Source organism: Zosterops lateralis, assembly GCF_965231275.1.
Source record: "Zosterops lateralis genome assembly, chromosome: Z".
In the NCBI taxonomy this organism is placed as follows: Eukaryota; Metazoa; Chordata; class Aves; order Passeriformes; family Zosteropidae; genus Zosterops; species Zosterops lateralis.
This window is the reverse complement of record NC_139800.1, coordinates 75,029,635-75,049,924: the sequence shown is the minus strand read 5'-3', so window position 1 is coordinate 75,049,924 and position 20,290 is coordinate 75,029,635. Positions and strand designations below refer to the sequence as shown.

Below are 20,290 nucleotides of genomic sequence, written 5' to 3'. Positions count from 1 at the left end.
CAACTTCCCTTTTGGTAATTTTTGTTATCTGAAGCTTGAAGTGCCAGTTTCAGCATGGAAGAAGGGAAGAATATGCCACTGATGTTTTTAAGTGTTACAGGAAGATTATGTTTCCTATCAACTCCAAGTTGAGGAGAAAGAAGAAAAAAAGGGAGGGGGAACAGACAGAAGAGGATAGATCCCAACTGTGATAAGTCTATTTACTAAGTTAAACACAAAATGAAACAGGCTAAAATGATTTTAGTAAAGGTAGCTCTCAAGAAATGGTTACCATAGTGCAGATGTAATGTAAATAATTCATACCTGCTGTAGTTGGGTCCTCTTCAATGGAGGCTGTGCAAAAAGGAGTCAGGAGTGGGGAGGGAGGCAGGCACAGGGAATTGGAAGAGGAAGGAAGGGAAAGAGAGAGAGAAAAAGAGAAAAAATACAAATGAAGAAACCCATGTAAAGCTAATGGTTGTATTATTTACATTTTCTCAATATAGAAGCAAAAAGATATAAGGAAAAACATTCTCATAATCCTCCACCCCTTCTGTTCCATTCAGTTTCTTCCCAGACTGGTGGGAATTGCTGACTCTGAAACTGATCAGTTAGAGAGCCAAAGTGACAGTTTGAGGTGGGCTGTGTGTGCACATGTGTCTGTCAGGGACACAGTTACCCACTGGGCTCTCCATTCCAGATGTTTATTTTTCTGGGAAAAGCAATAGAAATCTCGTCTTCACCTTTCCCTTTTGTTGACAGATAACCATTAAATTGCCTTAAGTTACCATCAAAAAGCACTGATGGCTCAGGACTATCTATTACCCTCACATTCAAAAGAGAGAAACTGACATATTCCCAGCAAAAGTGCATTTTAAAAGTACATCAGTGCCCTAGTTCTTTCTCTTCTTTTAGTCAGTGCGGTTTATATACACATGCATCACAAAAACGGTCTCTTCACAGCCTTGAAAAACTTTTGGATGACAGCAAAAGCTGAATTCAAGTGTTTCTCACTTGGATACTGTAAAAGAGCCTAGAAGTGAGAGAACTCTCCATAAATGTGATATAGAAGCCCTTTTGAGATATTAAACACACGTATCCATACTTTCACTTTTTCTTTTTTAACGACTGCCTGCTGCCAGTTGAAATGGAAGCTCCTCCTGTTTTGATTTCTTGCAGAACAAGTTCAAACAACCCTCCTTCACCCATGGCAGGCATTGATCCACCCTGACAGAGTTCGCACGTGGCATGGATAAAACTTTCAAACATTTCCTCAAAGACCACCACCACACTTGGTAAATTGACTTTTATTTTTTTTTCTTCGGCTATCACCCCATGTTTTATGCAGGGAGAAACTAGGAGAGGAGCAGAGAGACCTTCCCTTTTTTTGGCAAAAAATTGTTAACAGACACCAAGTGAAACTGAGAGAGGCCATAAACCTTGGTTAATTCTGCACAATACTCTGTATGCAACTGTATGTGACAACCAGCACTAAACACATCACTTATTCCTAATTGTAGAGTAGCATGGTGTCCTTTTGGGGACTGTCAAATCTAATCGAGAGGAAATAATGAATTACTCTCTCAAACACCAGCCAACCATCTTGTCTCTAACCACAGTCTTTGAAAATAAACAGGTGATTTTTATTTCTAAAGTTTGGCATTCAGATGAACCCTGAAGAAGGCTACACAGAAACAAAATAACACTATGTCAGACATCACTTAAAATGGCCAAAACATGGTACTCAGCAGAGCCTTGACTTCTGTAAATCCTTATTTAATGTCTGAATGTATGTTTTGAAACTGGATTAATCCGTTATGCAGTGTACATAAGGATCACATCAAGCTTTTAACATGTTCTTTTACTACTTAAACTAAATTTAAGTAAAATGTGTTTGTGGTAGTAAAGGATTTCAAGGTAATGAAAGAAAAGAGGGAAAATATCATCCCACTATTTTAAACTTGAACTAATCAGCTAAATCATTAACTTAACAACATGATAGCTGATTATAAACACACACACACACAAAAACCCCCAAAATCAAAGAAACCAACTGACCAATTAAAAAAAAAAAAAGGTCGAAGAACTCCACTCCCCCAAACCTCACAAAAACAACAACAAGCCCCCAAAACAGAATATTTGGACTACTTAAATCTTAGAAAAAACAGAATCTGAAGTAAATAAACTGCAAATTAAGTCAATAAAGTAGGTTGCAATTTCTCAAGGTACTAGTGGAAGAGACAACTACACAGACAGAACAGAACAGGAAAGCTGGAAGTTGAAATTTTACAAATGCCCCAAATCAATATTAGCTTCCAGCTCTACTGCTGCTTCAACGAAAAATAATTCAAAGTACTGGAGACTCTGCTTTAAAACTGGTTAAACAAAATTGTCCAATTATACAAGGAATATTTATTCCAGTAACCACTTCCTTCAGACTGCTATTTGAATAATATTCTGAGACTTAATTATCGGGATGAATAGCAGCATTAGCAATTCAAAGCTGGATTCTGTTATTACTCTGATGGTGGTTTCAGAGGGACCACTCTGCATTTAGGTACACATCTAAATAAAACAGGATAGCTGAATCTCAGCTGAATATACCACTCAGATGCCAAGATGGCTATGCCAATAATGTTACTTTTCTGTTGATTTAATTAATTTTGGCGATTTGATTGCTGGTTTAAGATCATCCAGGAATAGACTGTGTTCTTTTCTTTTCTCAGTTAGAGTTAGTGAGAATTGCTTTTGTAAAAAGACCTTATTTTACTTGTCAATACTGTATTTCTTAATCCTATACGAAAATTGAAGATGAGCATTAAAAATGGAGATGAAAATGCAGTTATGAGCTTGTTTGCAATTCATGCAGACTTCTAGAAAAAAATTAAATTAACTTAATTTCTTGCTTTTTGTGATAGGATATTTTTACCTCCCTTTAGATAAATAAACCATGTTTAAAAAAACAGCCTTCAGTTAGATCTTGAGTAGTCAAAGAATATATCTATTTTTGCTTTATCATGCCAGCTCAAATGCAGTATCAGCACTCTGCTTTCCACTTCTTAAGGAAATGCACTAAATTACCACACCAAAATTTTCCTACATGACACCACTTTTTTTTTTTTTCTTTTTTTTCCCATCAGCCATAATTTAAAACACTTAGTTATTTTAAAAAGTTATTTATATAGTGACTCATCCCCAGGGTAATTATCTGTAATTTACTTTTTGCTTGTTTCAGAGGAGGGTTGAGGGAGTAAGATGGAGTTGCCTTGCTCAGCTGGGCTGGCAGGAGCTGGTGACTCACTGCTGTGGGTGGTGGGTCCCCATCGGCCTGGTATCCTCCTTCTGACTCCCACTGAAGAGCCAGTAATTTAACAAAAAAATGGGCCCCCAAAAAAGCCACAGACATCCCCAAGTCATGGCCCAATAGCAGTACTGCATAACCTTAAACTGCAAATTACTGTACAGCTTTAAAGCATTTTCCACATTTCTTCCCCTTTTAATGCATCACTGACAAAATATAATAAGATATATGGCAGGAGAAATGTTGGATTTTATTTTCTTCAGAAAAAAAAAAATAAAAATCCGATGTTCACTTGGAAAAATTTAATTTTGTTTTTCTTAGAGTGAATAATGCTGCATGACATAAGTGGGATTAAAAAAAAACCCAAGAAGACATCAGCAGGTTTGGAAAGCCAATACCAGGATACATGTCATCCAACATTAGCTTAAGAGAGATAATGCAGAGAGGCAATGCTTGGATAGTATCTCAATATCTATGCCAGACTCCTGATTCTTTCTGTTACAATGCAGAAACCTTAACAGGTCTGGGAAAAAAAAATTGAATTTTGAAGCATAAATATCTCAGTTTAGGCAGATCCAGTGTAACAGCCTGCTAGGCTATGTTATATCTTATGACACATTACACTAGCTTTGCATTAAATTAAAACTTGTGTTAAGTTTATATTAATGTGAAATATATTTTTTTAGCATTCTAATAAAATGTAAGACTTATATAAAAAGAATAAACTTAGATATATATGACATTATCCCTATGGAAAATCTGTGCAGGAGGTCCACAAAATTATCCAAGTTAACAGTAAGCTCCAAGAACAAATAGTATTTTTCTGAATGTAACCTAAAAAATAAATTATATTCTGCTCAGCAACAAATCTCAGGGGCCTCAGAGGACCTGCATGCAAGGAAGACTGACTGACTTCCCAAAATCTCAGCTGTAGTCATTAAGAAAGTGATTTTAATGCTACAGATGTTTCACTGAAAATATGTGCCTAAGAATCCTGTCTCTTCCCTCTCTCCACTTCTGACAGAATTCAGCATCCACAGGCCCTTGGAGCAGCAGCATTTGCTTCCTTCCTGCTTCAGCTGGCCAGGCTGTTTTCACACTCATTCCTGAGGGGAAAAAAAAAAAGGCAAAACAAAAAAAAAAAAAAACCCCAAAAACTGCAACAAACATCCCCAAAAAAACAGATAAAAGAGGCACAAACAGATAAAAAAGGCAAACAGAAATGAACAAAAACAAAGCCAGAAGGAGCACACCAGGCCCCTCACCAGTGCATGGAAAAGATAATTCTCCATGAACTGATGAAACTCTGCGTGGGTGACAGATGTTCGATGGAAAAACAAATATATTAATTAAGAAACCCTAGAAATGGCCCTTGGCACTTAGTAGAGAAGATGTATCCCTTTTCACAGGTTTACATTGATTTAAGCACTTAAAACCTATGAAAAACTTATTATTTTTTTCACTGTTTTATTTCAAGCAAAAGAAATTCTAATTAAAAAGGGGATATCTGAGCAAAATGACACATATTATTAAAATTTAGAATACTAGTGTCCTAAAATGACAGTTTTAGAAATGCCAATAAAGGCATCTAATTCATTCTCACTGGTCTTTTTTTTACCAATCACCAGGGCCATCAGTGCTGAATGAGAATATGTTCAAATGTCAAAAAAAAAAAAAAAAATTAGGTGTAATACTACATTTTGTAGAAGACAAGATTAGATTTGGGGTTTTTGGTTGGTTTTTAGTGTTGTTTTTGTTTCTTTTTTTTTTTTTTTTTTTTTTTTTTTTTTTTTGTAAGTGCCTTCACATTTACACCTCTCTAGAACAAGGCAGGAGTGCCCTGGTATTTGGCAGAATAATCTTTCTTATGTAAAACAGTATAAAGAAATTTAGTTTTAAAGCAATTCTTGAGTTCTTAGTCAGCTCCAGCTCTTGCCAAGTATTCCAGTGCTGCCAAAGGCACAACACCACTGAAAGTTGTGATTCTGAAACAAGGAGTAGTCTGCCATGGCTTGAAATATCACACAGTTTTACACACACACACACACACACACACACCACGCCATATGCAGTTTTGAGAATACATGAATGTTCCAAAAGAGCAGAAAATGTAATGAGAAGGTGCACCTGGCACTTTGGTGTCCAAAAAATAAGTGTACTTAAAAAGGTGAAAGTGGATAAGGATGCGAATCAGAGTGCAAAAGTCTTTGCTTCTTTAAGTGTCAAAGAGCAACTCTCCAGAAAAAAAAAATAATAATCTTAAAATAAAATGCTAAAAAAAGGCTGTAAAATACAGTTATAGAAGTAAGTACCTGCTAGAATCTATTAGTGTGGATGCAAAAACCTGCCTGGGAAATCCCCATAGTCACAGATAGAAAGCTTTGCTTTTCAAGCCAAACAATTTCATCTTTTCATATTTCAGTCACTTGCCTGAAGCTGTTTCACTTGGTTGTTTTGTGTGTTTTAAGGGAAATTTTACTACCTGTTCTTTTGTGAATGAGGAATTCTAAAATAACATCACATACCACACTGCAAAGTAATAATGGCGGTAATATTTTTTATTTTATGGCTATTCTCCCACCTGGGGGAGAAAAAACACACAATAAAAGCTCAGATGTTCACAGAGTGTTTGCTGGTTCCGGACTGGTACAGGAGGCTGGGTTAGGTCTCACCATGTGGTATTTTATCTGTACCACATCACTTGAAAATATTCCATATGCAACATCCAACAGCATATAAACTGATTCAAAAGGCAAGAAAAAAAAAATGCCCCAAAAAGATGAGAAAATAGCAGTTAAGACAAATAAACACCAACTCTATTCAGTCCTGTAATATCAGAGACTAACCTTACTACATGAGCTTTCTGTGACAGTATTTGCCATTTTTAACTGCAAAATAACTTCAACCAGCTGCCAGGCAATTGCACACAGATTGTCCACTTTGCCTTGTAGAAACACATACTGGCAAGTTATATAAATGCACAGGAAACCCCAGAGACTTTCAAACCCTAAAATTTCAGGATAAATATGAATCCTACAATTTTCAGTGCCTTCCCAATATTTTGTAAATTTTGGCAAATTGTTTAATGTGCCGGTTGCAAAGATTGTGCTGCCATCCTTTCTGGGCAATGAAACTGTTGGCATAAACCAACAAGCAGAGAGCTACTTTATCATAAAATCATTAAGACTGGGAACCACCTCTTAAAACACTGAGACACCAATATTAAAAGTCTTTAGTTCGAAATTAGACAAAAAGGATTCAATAGCTGCAGTTTCATAGAAAATACATCATAACGAATAAAACTGCAAAGGGAGCAGGGTCATACAGTTATTGGTGAAAATAACTGACTTCACTACAGGCTCTACAAAAGAATTAACTGGTGGGTTTTTTTGTATTTATTCACATATAAGTCTATAGTATCCTGTTCAGCATGACTGGGGACCAGCATGCTGCTTTAATAATAATTTCCACACAACATGATCTCCATCACAGGAAACCTGAACTGTAAATTGCATAATGTGCCAAGAGGAGAATTCAAAGGAGCAGATGGCAGATAAAATGAGAGATGTGGTGTTGGAGGGGTCCCATGCAGGGAGACATGGAGCTTCGGTTCAATGTGTGTTTTTTAATCATTTTTCGGTAAATTCAAGAACAAAGAAAATGCCCCACCATAAAGCTACACAGCAGGAACAGAGGTATAGGAGAAGAACCAAGTCCTGGTGCAAGAAAGGGAAATAAAATATTTTTAAATAGCTAAAACACTATTTTCGTTCTTCAGGTAGAGATTGGAGACTGGAACCTACTGCTAAAGAAATAATAGACACACAAATATTCTCCTATAACTTTTCTGATTGGGAAGAAACAAAAGAAGATCCTATGAACTTTGGAGCCAGTATTGTGTTTGTGTTCAACTTCAGTACAATCAGAGTAAATACCCATCTGAATCCATTATTGTTTAGCATTGAAAAATGTATGTTGAAAAATATGTGTCATGTGGACATGGCAAAACTGTGTCAGTAATACCCAGTCTCAAAAAACACTGCCCTAATCTAGTCCTCAAAAATTTATTACCATAGAGCTGGGGTTAAAAGCAGTGATTAGCCATATATCAATTTGTCAAAGGGTATCTGCAGAGGCCATGCTGAAGCCAGAGCTCTTCAAAAATAATACATTGTTCTGCCCTAAAATATGATTGGCAAGAAAGCTTACTTTAAACTTTGGCCAGTTTGAACAAATTTCTGTGTCCTGTAGTGGATTTACTAAGCACACAAACTTCTTTGCTGATACCTACACTTCAACAAAAAGGAATGCCAAACAAGAAACATGCTCAAGTGTAAAAGAAGGTGATTTTTTTCTCTCTTGCTCATACAAGCATGGCTTTGCAAGGTGGAAACTAGCAAAAGGACTGTGATTGAAAATACAAAAAATATACCTGGTGTGAGGTTCCTTTATTCTTCTCAGAAATGCTGCATTTTTCCTCTTAATTTTTCATCTATGTAATTCCTAATTTTTCAGAAAATAACTGTAAAATGAGGCCTTTTCTCATGAACAAGGAAGATCATTTACACTGATTTTTCTCTTCTCTTGGTGAATAAAGCTGTTGACTGGAAGCCAACACTTTATCAGCCTCTCTGAATTCACCCCTGAAAGAAACATTTTCACAGCAGCCATAGTGAGCACTCTGGTGCTCATCCATACCCTTCACTTTTCATTAGTGTAGGAGTCAGGCCTATTGATTTTGAGTTCTCTCTCTCTCTCTCTCTCTCTCTTTTTTTTTTAAAGATGCTTTTATTTCATCCTGAATGTATGTTTTTTTCCGTGTCTCACATACTTTTCCATACATGTCTCAGAAGAGATTTATTCCTTTTCAGTGCAGAGTTTTGGGCTTCCAAGGAGTGCTTAGCACCCTCACTTGTGGCTGCAATTCAAAACCATTCCCAACCAGCACCTCCCACTCAGAGAATAAAGAGCTGCCAGGCTCTGGAGTGCTGTACTGAGATTCTGCCCTTCGTTTTGGATTTTCCCCTCCTCTGTTCTGCAAACAGATGGCAAAATCTCTCCTTGCACTATCTCCTTCCATCTCGTGTTGGATGGAGTCTAGAACACTTCCACACATTTCCGTCCCACCACACTCCATTGCAGCCCATTACAAAAACAAGGAGTACTACTATAATCTGCTCTCCTTGGCATGGGAGATTTTGGAAATGCTTTTAACTTGGTTCGTTTCAGGTCAGAACAATGAAAATCAATACCATTGTCCTTTCTCCTGGATTCAGTAGTGCCCTGTGCTCATCAAAAAGAGGCATAAAGAAATGGGGCATGCACAGAGACAGATGAGCTGGAGGGCCAGGACACAGGGAATGGCTTCCAGTGCCAGAGGGCAGGGCTGGATGGGATCTTGGGCAGGAATTGTTCCCTGGGAGGGTGGGCAGGCCCTGGCACAGGGTGCCCAGAGAAGCTGTGGCTGCCCCTGGATCCCTGGCAGTGCCCAAGGCCAGGCTGGACACTGGGGCTTGGAGCAGCCTGGGATAGTGGAAGGTGTCTCTGACATGGCAGGGAGTGGAACAAGATCTTTAAGAGTCTTCAAACCCAAACTATTCTGTGATTTTATGGTTATTGAAATATGCTAAATTTAAAGGACTCATTTCCTTTCTGTTTCCATAGTCTTCATGTCAAGCACTCAAGTTAAATACATGAAATGTGTGATCCTGGAGATCTGGGAAAATGACCAGCAGATACATGGCCAAGAAAGCCTGGGCTGGAACATGATTGATTTTTATTACAGTTAAGTACACTAACAAAAAAAGAAATTACTAGCTTGTCTCCTCCATCATCTACTTAGTTCAGGACAAAACCTGAAAAAATAATCTTTTGTTGTTTGCTTTCCAGTTTTTTTAGTTTTTCTTTTTTCCCAACACCTATCTATTAAGACAAATATATACTATGTAGAAGTGGAAAACTTTTTATTTGGGTCAACCAAAAAAATTTCCATGCTTATAGTAAATCAACTTGTCTTAATTTCAATCCTTTCAAAAGAAAAAAAAAAAAAAAAAAAAAAAAAAAGAAAAAGAAAAACACCCATTTTAGAGCACTTGGAATATTCTTTTTAAAAATTCAAAATTAGACATCAATAAACACTGTCTCAAAAAATAAAATGAAAGCAATACATTTTCATAAATACTTTCCTATTTTTTAGGTTAAACTTCTTTCTGTTAGTTTTTAGGTCAAAGATATGTGTTTGTTTTTAAAGTTAAAAATTCCTTCTGAATTTAACATGCTCTCATGAATAATTTGCATGGCCCCTGTGGCACTTTCCAGTTAATATTCATGCAAGGAAAAGTTCAGGTTCAGATTTGGGTGATCCAAATGCTAACAGATGCAGTTTTACTGCATTGTCAACTGCTCAACTTTAGACAGCATTATTAATGTTAACATGAAATACTGACTTAACTAAGTCAGTGGAGTTGCTGAAATCTAACAAGGACTTAAAGACAAGGACAAAATTCAAAAGACAGAAATTAATCCAAAACACTAGTTTTTCCCCCACCAAAACCTTTTTCATCAAATTTTTTTGATGATTTCACCAAACTGAATTTCACTGGAATATTAAAATTAACCTTAACCCGCTTATTTTAAAGTCTATGTTAATTACTGTATACAGCACTCTGCAAGCTCTTTCTACATCAAAGATTGTTGTGACTAAGTAGAAGGTACGTTGAAGAAATCAGACATAAAAAAATAGCAGTCATGAAATATTCATCTGGTGAGCAAATCGCTCCACTTCATAAATATTCCATGTTTTAACCTAGTGAATTTTATCCATGACTCTGCATTAAAAAGACACAATTACATGGTATAGATTTTTAAAAACACCCACAAAAAACATATATACAAACATACATGCCCTACTCTATGTAAGCTGAGAGAGAAAAGTGTCTGCTAAAACTAGACAGCCAATATTTGGCTGGATTTTTTTTTCACTTATCTATTTTCTTGATTCTCTGTAACACACAAAGCACTTTAGGTGAGATCCATTTTATAAGTGCAAAAGTGACTGACTGAATTTTTGTCTCCTGCTGACCTGGAATAAATCAAAGAAATACACATTTATATTACCTTCCACAAGCTCTGCTTCTTTTACTGTACTACCTTGAAGCTTGAGAATTATTCTAATAGCCTCTCACACTACTTTATAATGTAGATATCCACTGAAATCACCAGAGTTTAGTCTAGCCAGGACCAAGTTCCAGCTTAAAACTCCAGGATAATTAATTCCTCTGCAATTAGGTCAGTCTTTCCCAGTAGAAAGTGATCATGTAAATTTTGCTACCATTTTGCCATCACTAAGGCAAACCTCAATGAGTGAAAGGCTTAGTGAGGTTCTTTCTAGCTGTTTCCCAAAACATTTTCAATCTTCTCTCCACATACAGCCCCACAAGTCTAGGGGAGGCCAGTAGTTGCTGGCATCTCTGCATAAAGGTTGTCAATAGGTCTTGAGAGATTTTCCCTCCTTTTTGGTTTTCTATTTGTTTGTTTAATTTTTTTTGTTTTGTTTTGTTTTGTTGGCTGGGGTTCTTCATTTGGTTGTTTTGGTTCTTGCTTTTCAGGGTTTTTTGGGGGGGTTTTTTTGGGCCTCTGTTGTCCCTGGGGGACAGAACAGCTCAATTTAATGAAACTTCCTTTTCTTCTTCAGTCTTATACCTGATTTATCAGGCTACTTAAATAGTGACAGCAAATTGAGTAATTTGGTAAAAACTAAGAAATAGCAGATGCTCTTTGTTTCCAAAGAACATTAGGGAGGAAAGATGTTAATGGTATATCCATGTTATCCATAAAAAGTGAACCCGTAAACATAAGGAAAATAAAGGGTTTTCTGTCTATATTCCTTCCTCTGCAGGTTCTAACATCCTCTGGCCCTTCTCAGACACCTTGAAACCTTTAAAGGATACTTCTGATAAATTCTCTTGTTCTCCACTGCATAGTGGCATGGGGGGATGCTGGTTGTTGCTTGAAACCATCCAAACTATTAATCAAAAAAATCCATCTGATCAAAATCTTGAAAATCAGTTAGAATTTCTTACTTCTGCAATAAAATTATATTTACAAGTTGTTATGACCTTATACTTTGTTTTTCATAAGCTTCTTTTCTCTTTTTCTTTCCAGTAAGAACATCATCACCACAGTGTACATGGTGTTACGAAAACTCATGTTTAAGAATATCTTCTAAATTGCAATGAAAATTCTCCATAGTACTGAAAAATTACAATTTCTCATCCAGTTTATATTGAATTACAGCCATTGTTAATATTTCCATGTTAGTTTGAATAGGGTTTCAATTATATCTGCAATATCCAGTTGTCTACATGACAGTGGTTCTGCTGAGTGTCTGCAGGCCAGAAAAACATCTTTTCCTGTTTAATGGCTTTTCCATCAGCAATTTATATTGTAAATATAATCTTTTATATTGTAAATATTTACTATTTACCCACTGATCAAATAATTACAGAATTGATCACAAAATCATTTAGGTTGGAAAAACTTCCAAGGTCATAGAGACCAATCTGTGGCCTAACCTCACCTTGTCACTTCCCTGGTCTTTCTGGCCACACTATTTTTGATACAAATCCTGCTGCTGCTTTATATACCATCCATTTGCCATCATCTCACCCACTCCTTTTCAATAATTACAAGTATTGCAAGTCAATGAGATTCCTGAATATTGAGAAATAAAACATATTTTAAAAAACAAATAAATAAAGCAAACACATAAAATTAGTTCAGTACTTCCTATAATGGTTTGAAAACAGATTTTAAGTTTTCTGGTTCTTGTGTCTACCTCTCAGCGAAGGCTTGAAAATACCAAAGAAAGGGAAAATTAACAGAAATGTTACCAGAATAAGAAACAGTAGAAATAATCAGAAGTAAGGGTTAGAGTGTTCTGTTAATTGGCTGATGAAAACATAAATAGAGAAGCACCTGAGCACTGTTTTTACATAGAAATTAATCCAATGTAGCAAAGCCGTTTCTGTTTATTCTTTAGTTTAGTTGTTGAGGTCTACCTCAGAACAAGAAGTGATATTTCTAGATGAAGCTGTGACTGGGGATTGCACCACAGTGGCACTCAGGTAAAGGAACAGGGGGAAAACTCCCTGAAATATGCATAATTTAAACAATGCCATTTTCCAAGTACTTCTAGAGCAGAAACTGCCAACTAGACCAGATGGACTACTCTCACCTGATCAAAACCCTCTCTTTTTCCTGGATTTATGCTTTTTTTAAGTTTTCAGGGGAAAGCAAAGCTTGGGGGTGGCTCTCTGGACTGCAGGCAGCAATATTTGGGTGTGATGGCATGCTGTGATTTACAGAGGTCATCCTACATGTCCTAATGATGGCCTGTTCTGCTTCTAATGTTGATGAATCCTCACAGACAGTCACAAATCTAACTGTATTCAAGCTCCAAAATGGTGAATTATGGGCTCTGAACACTTGTTAAAAATGTTAAAGTGCACACAGACTATTTTTTAGGGTGTTTTGTTGTTTTTTTTTTTTTTTTTTCTAGTCTCTGTGAATGCACTGTGTCCTCAGCTCCTCTGCCAAAGGGTTGGGTCGCCCTTCTCCATTCTGAGAGGATACTTTCTCTGCTCCCAAAAAGTGGAAATGTACAGACCTGCAGCTGACATAGTCCTACAGATCCCATTAAACTGCCAAAAAATCTCAATTTCCCTGAAGTTTCTCTTGAACTGTCACTTCCCTCTCTCTCTCTCTCTCTTGATGCTGTTCAGCTGCTTTGCTAGGCTGTTTTGATTCCTTTAATCAGACTCCCTTCATCACTTTGTTCTCACCAGGCAAGCCATCACTGCTATGTTTCACTGTACTGCACTCTGGTTTTCTATTAATCATATCCTCTTTGCTGCTCCAGTTCTCACCAGACAGGGTGCTGCCACTGTGATTCGGGTACCACACACTGGCTAACGACATGGAAAAAAAAAAAATTCTCTGCTTATGATGCTAAATTGTATCCTTCCTATCCAAATATGGTCGTGAAGGCTGTAAAAATGCAAATAAACTAGATTTATAGTGTCACCCACAAGTCCTGTCTCGCCTCCTACTCAACCTGTTGTCAGGCTCCAAGCAGAACTGTCACACCAAGCCAAGTGCCTTCAGCACAGAAAATGTAGATTTTAGGGCTGCCAAGTCGAAGTAGAACAATGCAGCTACTATGGACCATTTTTGAATGAACACAGTTCATGAGAAACGCAGATGCAACGCTCCCTGTTACAGAGTATGAAATTAACTTCAGTGGCAAATGAAATTATTAAAAAAAAAAAAGCGCCATTTAATTAAATGCTGATTAACCAGATTATTGTAGTTTTAATATATTTTTTTCTAAAAAAGGGATCAGGTATTTCTCCTAAAGTATTGCCACCAGTTTGATTTCAACAAGGCCAGACAAAACCTGTGTAATTTAATTCTTTCTGTATTTAACTGTAAGATGCATGAAATAAATGTTAGACACATTACAGTTCTAATCAGTATCAAGATTCATAGCCTCCTAGTTTAATATTTACATTCCTTATTTTAGTAAACTTTTTATTTCATGGTCTTTGGGTATTCATTTATTCAGCTGCAATGCTTGAAACACAATTAATCTATTTTATTTTGAGTTACTGATTCTTTTAAGCTGCTCAGGTCTCTTCTTCCACCCTGAGAAGACAAGTGATGAAGGTGCTGATACTTCAGAAGCATCCACAACCTTGCATTCAGATTGATATATTTATTTACTTTGTTTATGCTACACTGGTCAAGATCCATTGGTTTAATACAAGTAAAGCTGATCCCAAAGTCACCACCAGTGAGGACAAAGTTAATCCACTGCTCACTTTTGTTGCTGACTTAGGCTAATGTATTGTGCAGCTACGAGCTAATGACTACTGCAGATGTTTCTTATTTCATGCCAGGAAAAGCAGAAGCTGAAATTAAATATTTTCTTTTTATGACTGTCATCATTCCCCTTATAAATTACAGCCCATTCAGTCATATTTTTGAATAAATCAAATGACACTGACAACGCAGTTTTCCTATCTGCAAAAATTAATCTTAAAGGACCAAATTCTGGCCTCATTAGATTGTTCATAATGAATAATATAACTGATGATTAAAAAGTTGACCTGCCTAAGAAGGAAAGGAAAGTAATAGGAATTTTTAATCAAGACATGCTTCTCTGTCTCAATTGCAGCAAGATTACATTTGTACTTGAATATGTTGGCATACATCTATCTTCATGTTAATCTGCCCTCATCTTTGTTAACACATGGAGAAAACCAAGACGACTTCAAAAAATGTTTTTTGTTTGATTTAATGTCAATTTGAATTGAGTTTGACAGAACTGGATACTTAACACAAACTGGATACTTTATATTTCTAGATAATGGTAATGTAATACACTGAGATTTAGCTCTTAAAAATATTTTTCTTACTGGGTTCTCAGGGTTTTAAGTCTCTATCCAAAACCACAGTTCTGTTGCAAACCTTGATGTCATCACTGCCTGTGCCAATGCAGATCTTGTGCTAACACAGGGCTGCAAAAAACTTCTCAGAACCTTTTCTCAGGTGTATCTAAGTAGTAGTCTAGTAATCTTTACTATTGATGAAAACTCCTCTTTGCCACAGTAGGAATGCTTTTAGTTTGCACCCTCCCAACAGGACAAAGTTGGTTAATGCAGGGGAAAGACATATTTGGCATAAGAACATGATTTTTGTGTGCAGAAATAAACTCAAAAAACATGGTTTGGAAAATCTGAAAATAGTGTGGCAGTATTTGATGATGTCTTTTAATCCACATTAGTACTTAGACAAGTATATTCTGCTGTGTTCCATAATACTCACTGTAGGTTCTCACCAAGAATATAATTTTCATCTTTATTAAATGCAAGTTGTTGGAACTAACCTTTTCACCCTTTCTAAAGCTCTATTCACTACAACTGCTAAATAAATTAGGAAACAAGAATTTTTAAAATGATCATATGGATAACATAATAAATAATCAGCACATTTCTAATAACATATTACTTTTTCTTCAAGTTCATCCTTTCTTGTCACCTCCCCATTGATGGCTTTTGCAACAACACATCTGACAGTCTGGGAACTAACATTATTTTTTCTTCTTCTTGCTTTTTTGTTGTTTTGTTGTTTGAGGCAGTTTTTTTGGTTGGTTGGTTGGGGGTTTTTTTTGTTTGGTTTGGTTTTATAATGGACATTACATGTTCATTCATAGCCAATTCATTTGACTTTAAATGTCATTTGAAGCTCAAGTTGCTTCCAACCTATGTTGGAAATGAGACAAAGACACGACCAACAAATGAGAAATATTTCTTCTGCCGTGGTTCTGTCTGCATTGTGAAACACATCAGACTCCACGAAAACTCCTCAGTAAGTTTAGAAGAAAAAAAGTAACCCTAAGGCCGTTGCCACAGCAGCAGTTGTTCTTTCTAGTTTTCCCTACGCCTTTAGAAAGACCAGTTGAGCAAACAGAGTCAACAGAAGCCAAATAATTATTGCCGTTCAAAGCCATGAGGAGCTACAAAAAATACTGGCTGAGATTTAGAGAAAAGACTCTGGAATTTAGAGATATCTTGGATTTCCCCTCTGAAACTCTGAATCCACAAGCACATCACTCCCAACCCTGTCTTCCAGAGTGTCAGATCCTACACAGGATAAATATCTGCAAGCCTTGGAACTTCTTTCCTTGATCTTTTTTTGCTGGATAAAAAGGAGAAAAAAAATTTATTATCCAGAAGACACATCTTTCTGCAATAACCTATGTTTGTGTGGATGCACTGATACAAAGGGAAAGAGGGCCAGGAAGAGTTGTCTGTGAATGGAAATGCAATATGTGAAGCACCACCATCAGGATTTGAAGTCTGAGCTTTTATACTCCACTCTACACAGAAGATGCTTGTATGGCTAAACTAAATATTCCAGGATATTTTGACCACTTCTGTTAATTTTTTAGGAGGTGAGTGTAGGACATCATTAAGGCTGGGAGAAATTTGGCTTGTTCAGTCTGGAGAAGCTTTGGGGTGACCTCACTGTGGCCTTGCAGGGCCTCAAGGGGCTGCAGGAAACATGGAGAGAGACAATTGCCAAGGGCTGGAGGGCCAGGACACAGGGAATGGCTTCCCAGTGCCAGAGGGCAGCAATGGATGGGATCTTGGGCAGGAATTGTTCCCTGGGAGGGTGGGCAGGCCCTGGCACAGGGTGCCCAGAGAAGCTGTGGCTGCCCCTGGATCCCTGGCAGTGCCCAGGGCCAGGCTGGACACTGGGGCTTGGAGCAGCCTGGGACAGTGGAAGGTGTCCCTGCCCATGGCAGGGGCTGGATGGGCTTTGAGGTCCCTCCCAATCCAAACCATTCTGTGATCCTATAATCAGGGTGATGTGGATATGGACAGGCAAACAGAGTAGTTTGTATGTTCACGTCTCATACCCACTCATTTGAAAAAAGTATGAAAACCTTGCATGCATTCGTGCACACTGGAATTAGATATCTGTCAAAAGCATAGATCAGAAGAGTGAAACTTCACATATTTGCACCAATTATGCATAAAGTGTCACATAAACTGAACAGAATCATAAATACCAAGGAAGCTGAAGTGTAATTTCACCAAATCATGAAGCTCTTGAATTCTATCTCACTCTTTTCTTAATTTCAGAGATAAAAATTTAAGGTCATGTCCAAGTCAATTTTTGAATTTTCCAGAATCCATAATTCCCTGATTTAGAGTAGAGCCATTCCAGTTCATGTTTCAAAGTGAAAATGGTATTGATAACTTGAGAGTTTGTACCTCGCATTAGTATTCTATTAGTAAAGATACAGCCACGGGGGAGCAGCTGAAACATTAATTTCAATCTCATTGATTAATTTCTTCTAACATAAGAAATAATATATTGACTCTCCTAACTCATGGGGCAATGTCAGTTCTCAAGCAGGTGTTCAGTTCAAGTAATGCACATGAAATACTAGCTCTGCAACCATAATACAGCATGAAACCTCATTCTTTAATAATTCTGGTCATTAATATAACATAAATATAAATTAGTTATTATTAATCATTATTTTATAGCATCATCAAGTTGGAGCAAGCTGTACACTTGTGATACAACCTGAAAAAAGGCCCTCAAAACCAGTATCTCTAGGTTGAATTATTCATGTGCTTCATACAGTCAGCATTTCACTCAAGTCCTCATTATCCTCATTATCCATGAATGCACAAAAAGATGAGCACGTGGCACATAGTGTCTTTTCACCCCAAAGGAACCAACCCAGATAATTTACTGGGTAAATGAAGGAGGAAAAGTAGGGGTATTTCAGCCTTGTTATTAACACCTGACAAAGAACTGGTACAGCACCTACAGCAGGCTAGACAGAAATAAGTCCAGACAAAAAAATAAAATCCTGAAATGGGGTAGGAAAGGTGAGACACCTTCCTGGTATTTTTCTTCCCGTTATTTTAACTCATAATTTTCATAGCTAACTATGTTTTTATTATAGTTTATTGTATTATGTCATATATAATCCCCCTGTTTTCTGGATTCCTTGCAATAAAATATGCATTAGTTCTGTAACCTAATAGGAAAAAAATTCATGCATAGAATTATGGAGTTCCTGTAATTACACTTATATTTTGGGAAAAAAATAAAGAAAAAAGAAACAACAACAAACCAGTCAAGAACTAAAGCATTTTGCTATTCCCCTTAGGAAAAATATGATTTTTGGAATAAATTAATCCTTTGCTGAAAAAAGTTAAAAGGCCTCATCTGATCTATATTAGCATAATTCTTCTAAATTCTTCTAAAGCCTCTACTAACAGTGCTCAATGTCCTCAACATGCTAAAGAATAAGGTTTATTTGCTCAAGACAATGCTAGTTTTATATATTCCAGTTTAAAATCTTCAACAAGTTCATTTATTATTCTGGAACAGAAAAAAAAATTGTAAGAGTATCATTCCACAGTATTTTAAATGCTTAAGGGAATTTTGCATCTGGATGGTGAACACAAAAGACTTTTAAGCAAGGGACTTAACAGAGATTTTAAATTTAAAAAATGTAGAAAGGAATCAGATCACAGAAACTTACGCAGTGAAAAGAATTTTCTGAGCTACTAAATAGCAACATTTCCCAGTTAGAAATATTAAATTTATAAGAAGAAAACTTTGTCTTATTCTTCTGCTTATGAATGGAAGTTTATTACTGAAGAAAAGCAAAAGAGTTTCTGAATCATTGCATCTATTTTTTAGTAGCAAAGAAGTATTTCCTTTAATTCATTACTTAAAAACAAGTAAATATACATAGAGAGAAAAAAGTAAGAAAAAGTGATGCCAAAACATGATTTATTTTGCTCTGCTTAATGAGCCCTTTATATAAATAGTTTTGAAAAAAAATTGGTAAAAAACTTAAAGGGGAAAAGAAAAAAACAACAGTAATGTCCATATGTCTCTGGATCTAATATTCAGCTTTTAATTTGTGTTTCTTTTACTCTGGAACCAAATTGCATTTAGGACTTGCATTAAGTTCAACACCACCAGGTTTTCCATCTGATTGTTTTTTCCTAAGAAGTATAAAACCTTCTAATCTGAATCTGCTAGGATGCCAGAATTAACATCTCATTAAAGACCAATTTGCTTTTTCAGCTAAAGAATCAGCTTCCTTCTGGCATTTTTTTTTAGCAAGTTGCTTCCATACTGTTGAGTCACATCCTTCCACATAAAAATCCAGGAGAAAACTATATTATATAAAATGGGAAAACAAACAGAGGCAGTGCTTCAAGAACATTTCTTGAGTCAAAATTTTGTGAGAAATTATGTTGTCTGGTCTCTTAAAAGCCACCAAAACTATTTACTTTGCATTAGCCAAGAAGCTAAAGGAACAGGAAAATAAAGCTACTACTCCATTGCTAGCAAAACCAAATAGTAATTAATCATGAGCATGATGATGCTTAGGGATCTCTAATCTGTAAGAATTAATAATGCCTAATGAGTGGTGTATTTCAAAAGCATGAAGACTCCTTCAATGATTAATTTCTTTAGAACTGGACAGGAACAGAAGGGCCTCTAGTATTTTTCAATGATAATGGCATACATAAAAAATGATCTAGTAATAGAAATTGTCTTAAAGGCAGTAAAAATTGATTAGAAACAATAAAATATCTATGCTTTCCATATAATAATAATAATAATAATTCAAAAATTATGAGAGACCCATTTTAAATACCAGGACAGGAACACTGAGGAACAAAGTCAACATGACATGGAACATCACAACAAACAGCCCAGCAGCTGGGTCAACAATTGTTACAAGCACCTGGACCACTCCAGAGGTACTCATGGATGTGAAAATGTGCAGGATATTGTGTGCCAGTGTATTTATTTCATTAGATCTTGATGTGTCATGAGCTCTGCTGTTTTAATCTGAGGCAGCTGCTGCCCACCAAGACCTCTTTCCTTCGGAGTGGCTGAATTATTTGAACACTTCTCTTTCCAGACAATGCTAAGAACACCTATCCAAAGAGCAATTTCCCCTGACTGTTAGCACGAGCTCTACAGATTTTTATGTGCTGCCTGTTTCACTGGCAGATCTGACAAAACACAACTGGTTTATTCTACCTACTTCTTTTGAAGCTGGTTTAAAAAATATATGGGGTCACAGACACAACACATTTCTGGGGAAACCTCCTTATTTTTTTTCCTCTGTTCTTCTTTCTCTCTCTTCTTCACCCAATAAACCAGGGCAAAACCTCATGGAAATGAACCTGGCTCACCAGTGACACCTTCCTTCCAGTACACACAGCCCAGTCAGGTGTCAACTCTTGTTTCTGGAGCACTCTGCCTTTAGCAGGCTCTGTGCAGTTGGAATTTCCAGTTAAATAACACCTGGATGGAAAGGCCACACCTCACAGTTTGTGACATCTCTCCATGACCTGTATGTATGCTCTTCTGAGTATTTTTGCATGCAAG

At 36.6% G+C, this 20,290-nt stretch overlaps 1 protein-coding gene across 2 annotated transcripts in view; it reads right to left on the bottom strand.

The window, feature by feature from the left end:
- Positions 1-20,290, bottom strand: part of EDIL3 (EGF like repeats and discoidin domains 3) — a 230,891-nt gene that overhangs the window by 136,998 nt on the left and 73,603 nt on the right. Inside the window, exon 3 of one of the 2 annotated variants that reach the window (XM_083883270.1) lies at positions 304-333. The exons of the other annotated variant lie outside the window; for it this stretch is intronic. Within the exon in view, the coding sequence (XP_083739396.1) occupies positions 304-333 (30 nt within the window). The remainder of the gene's footprint in view (positions 1-303; positions 334-20,290) is intronic. 2 annotated transcript variants of the gene reach the window in all.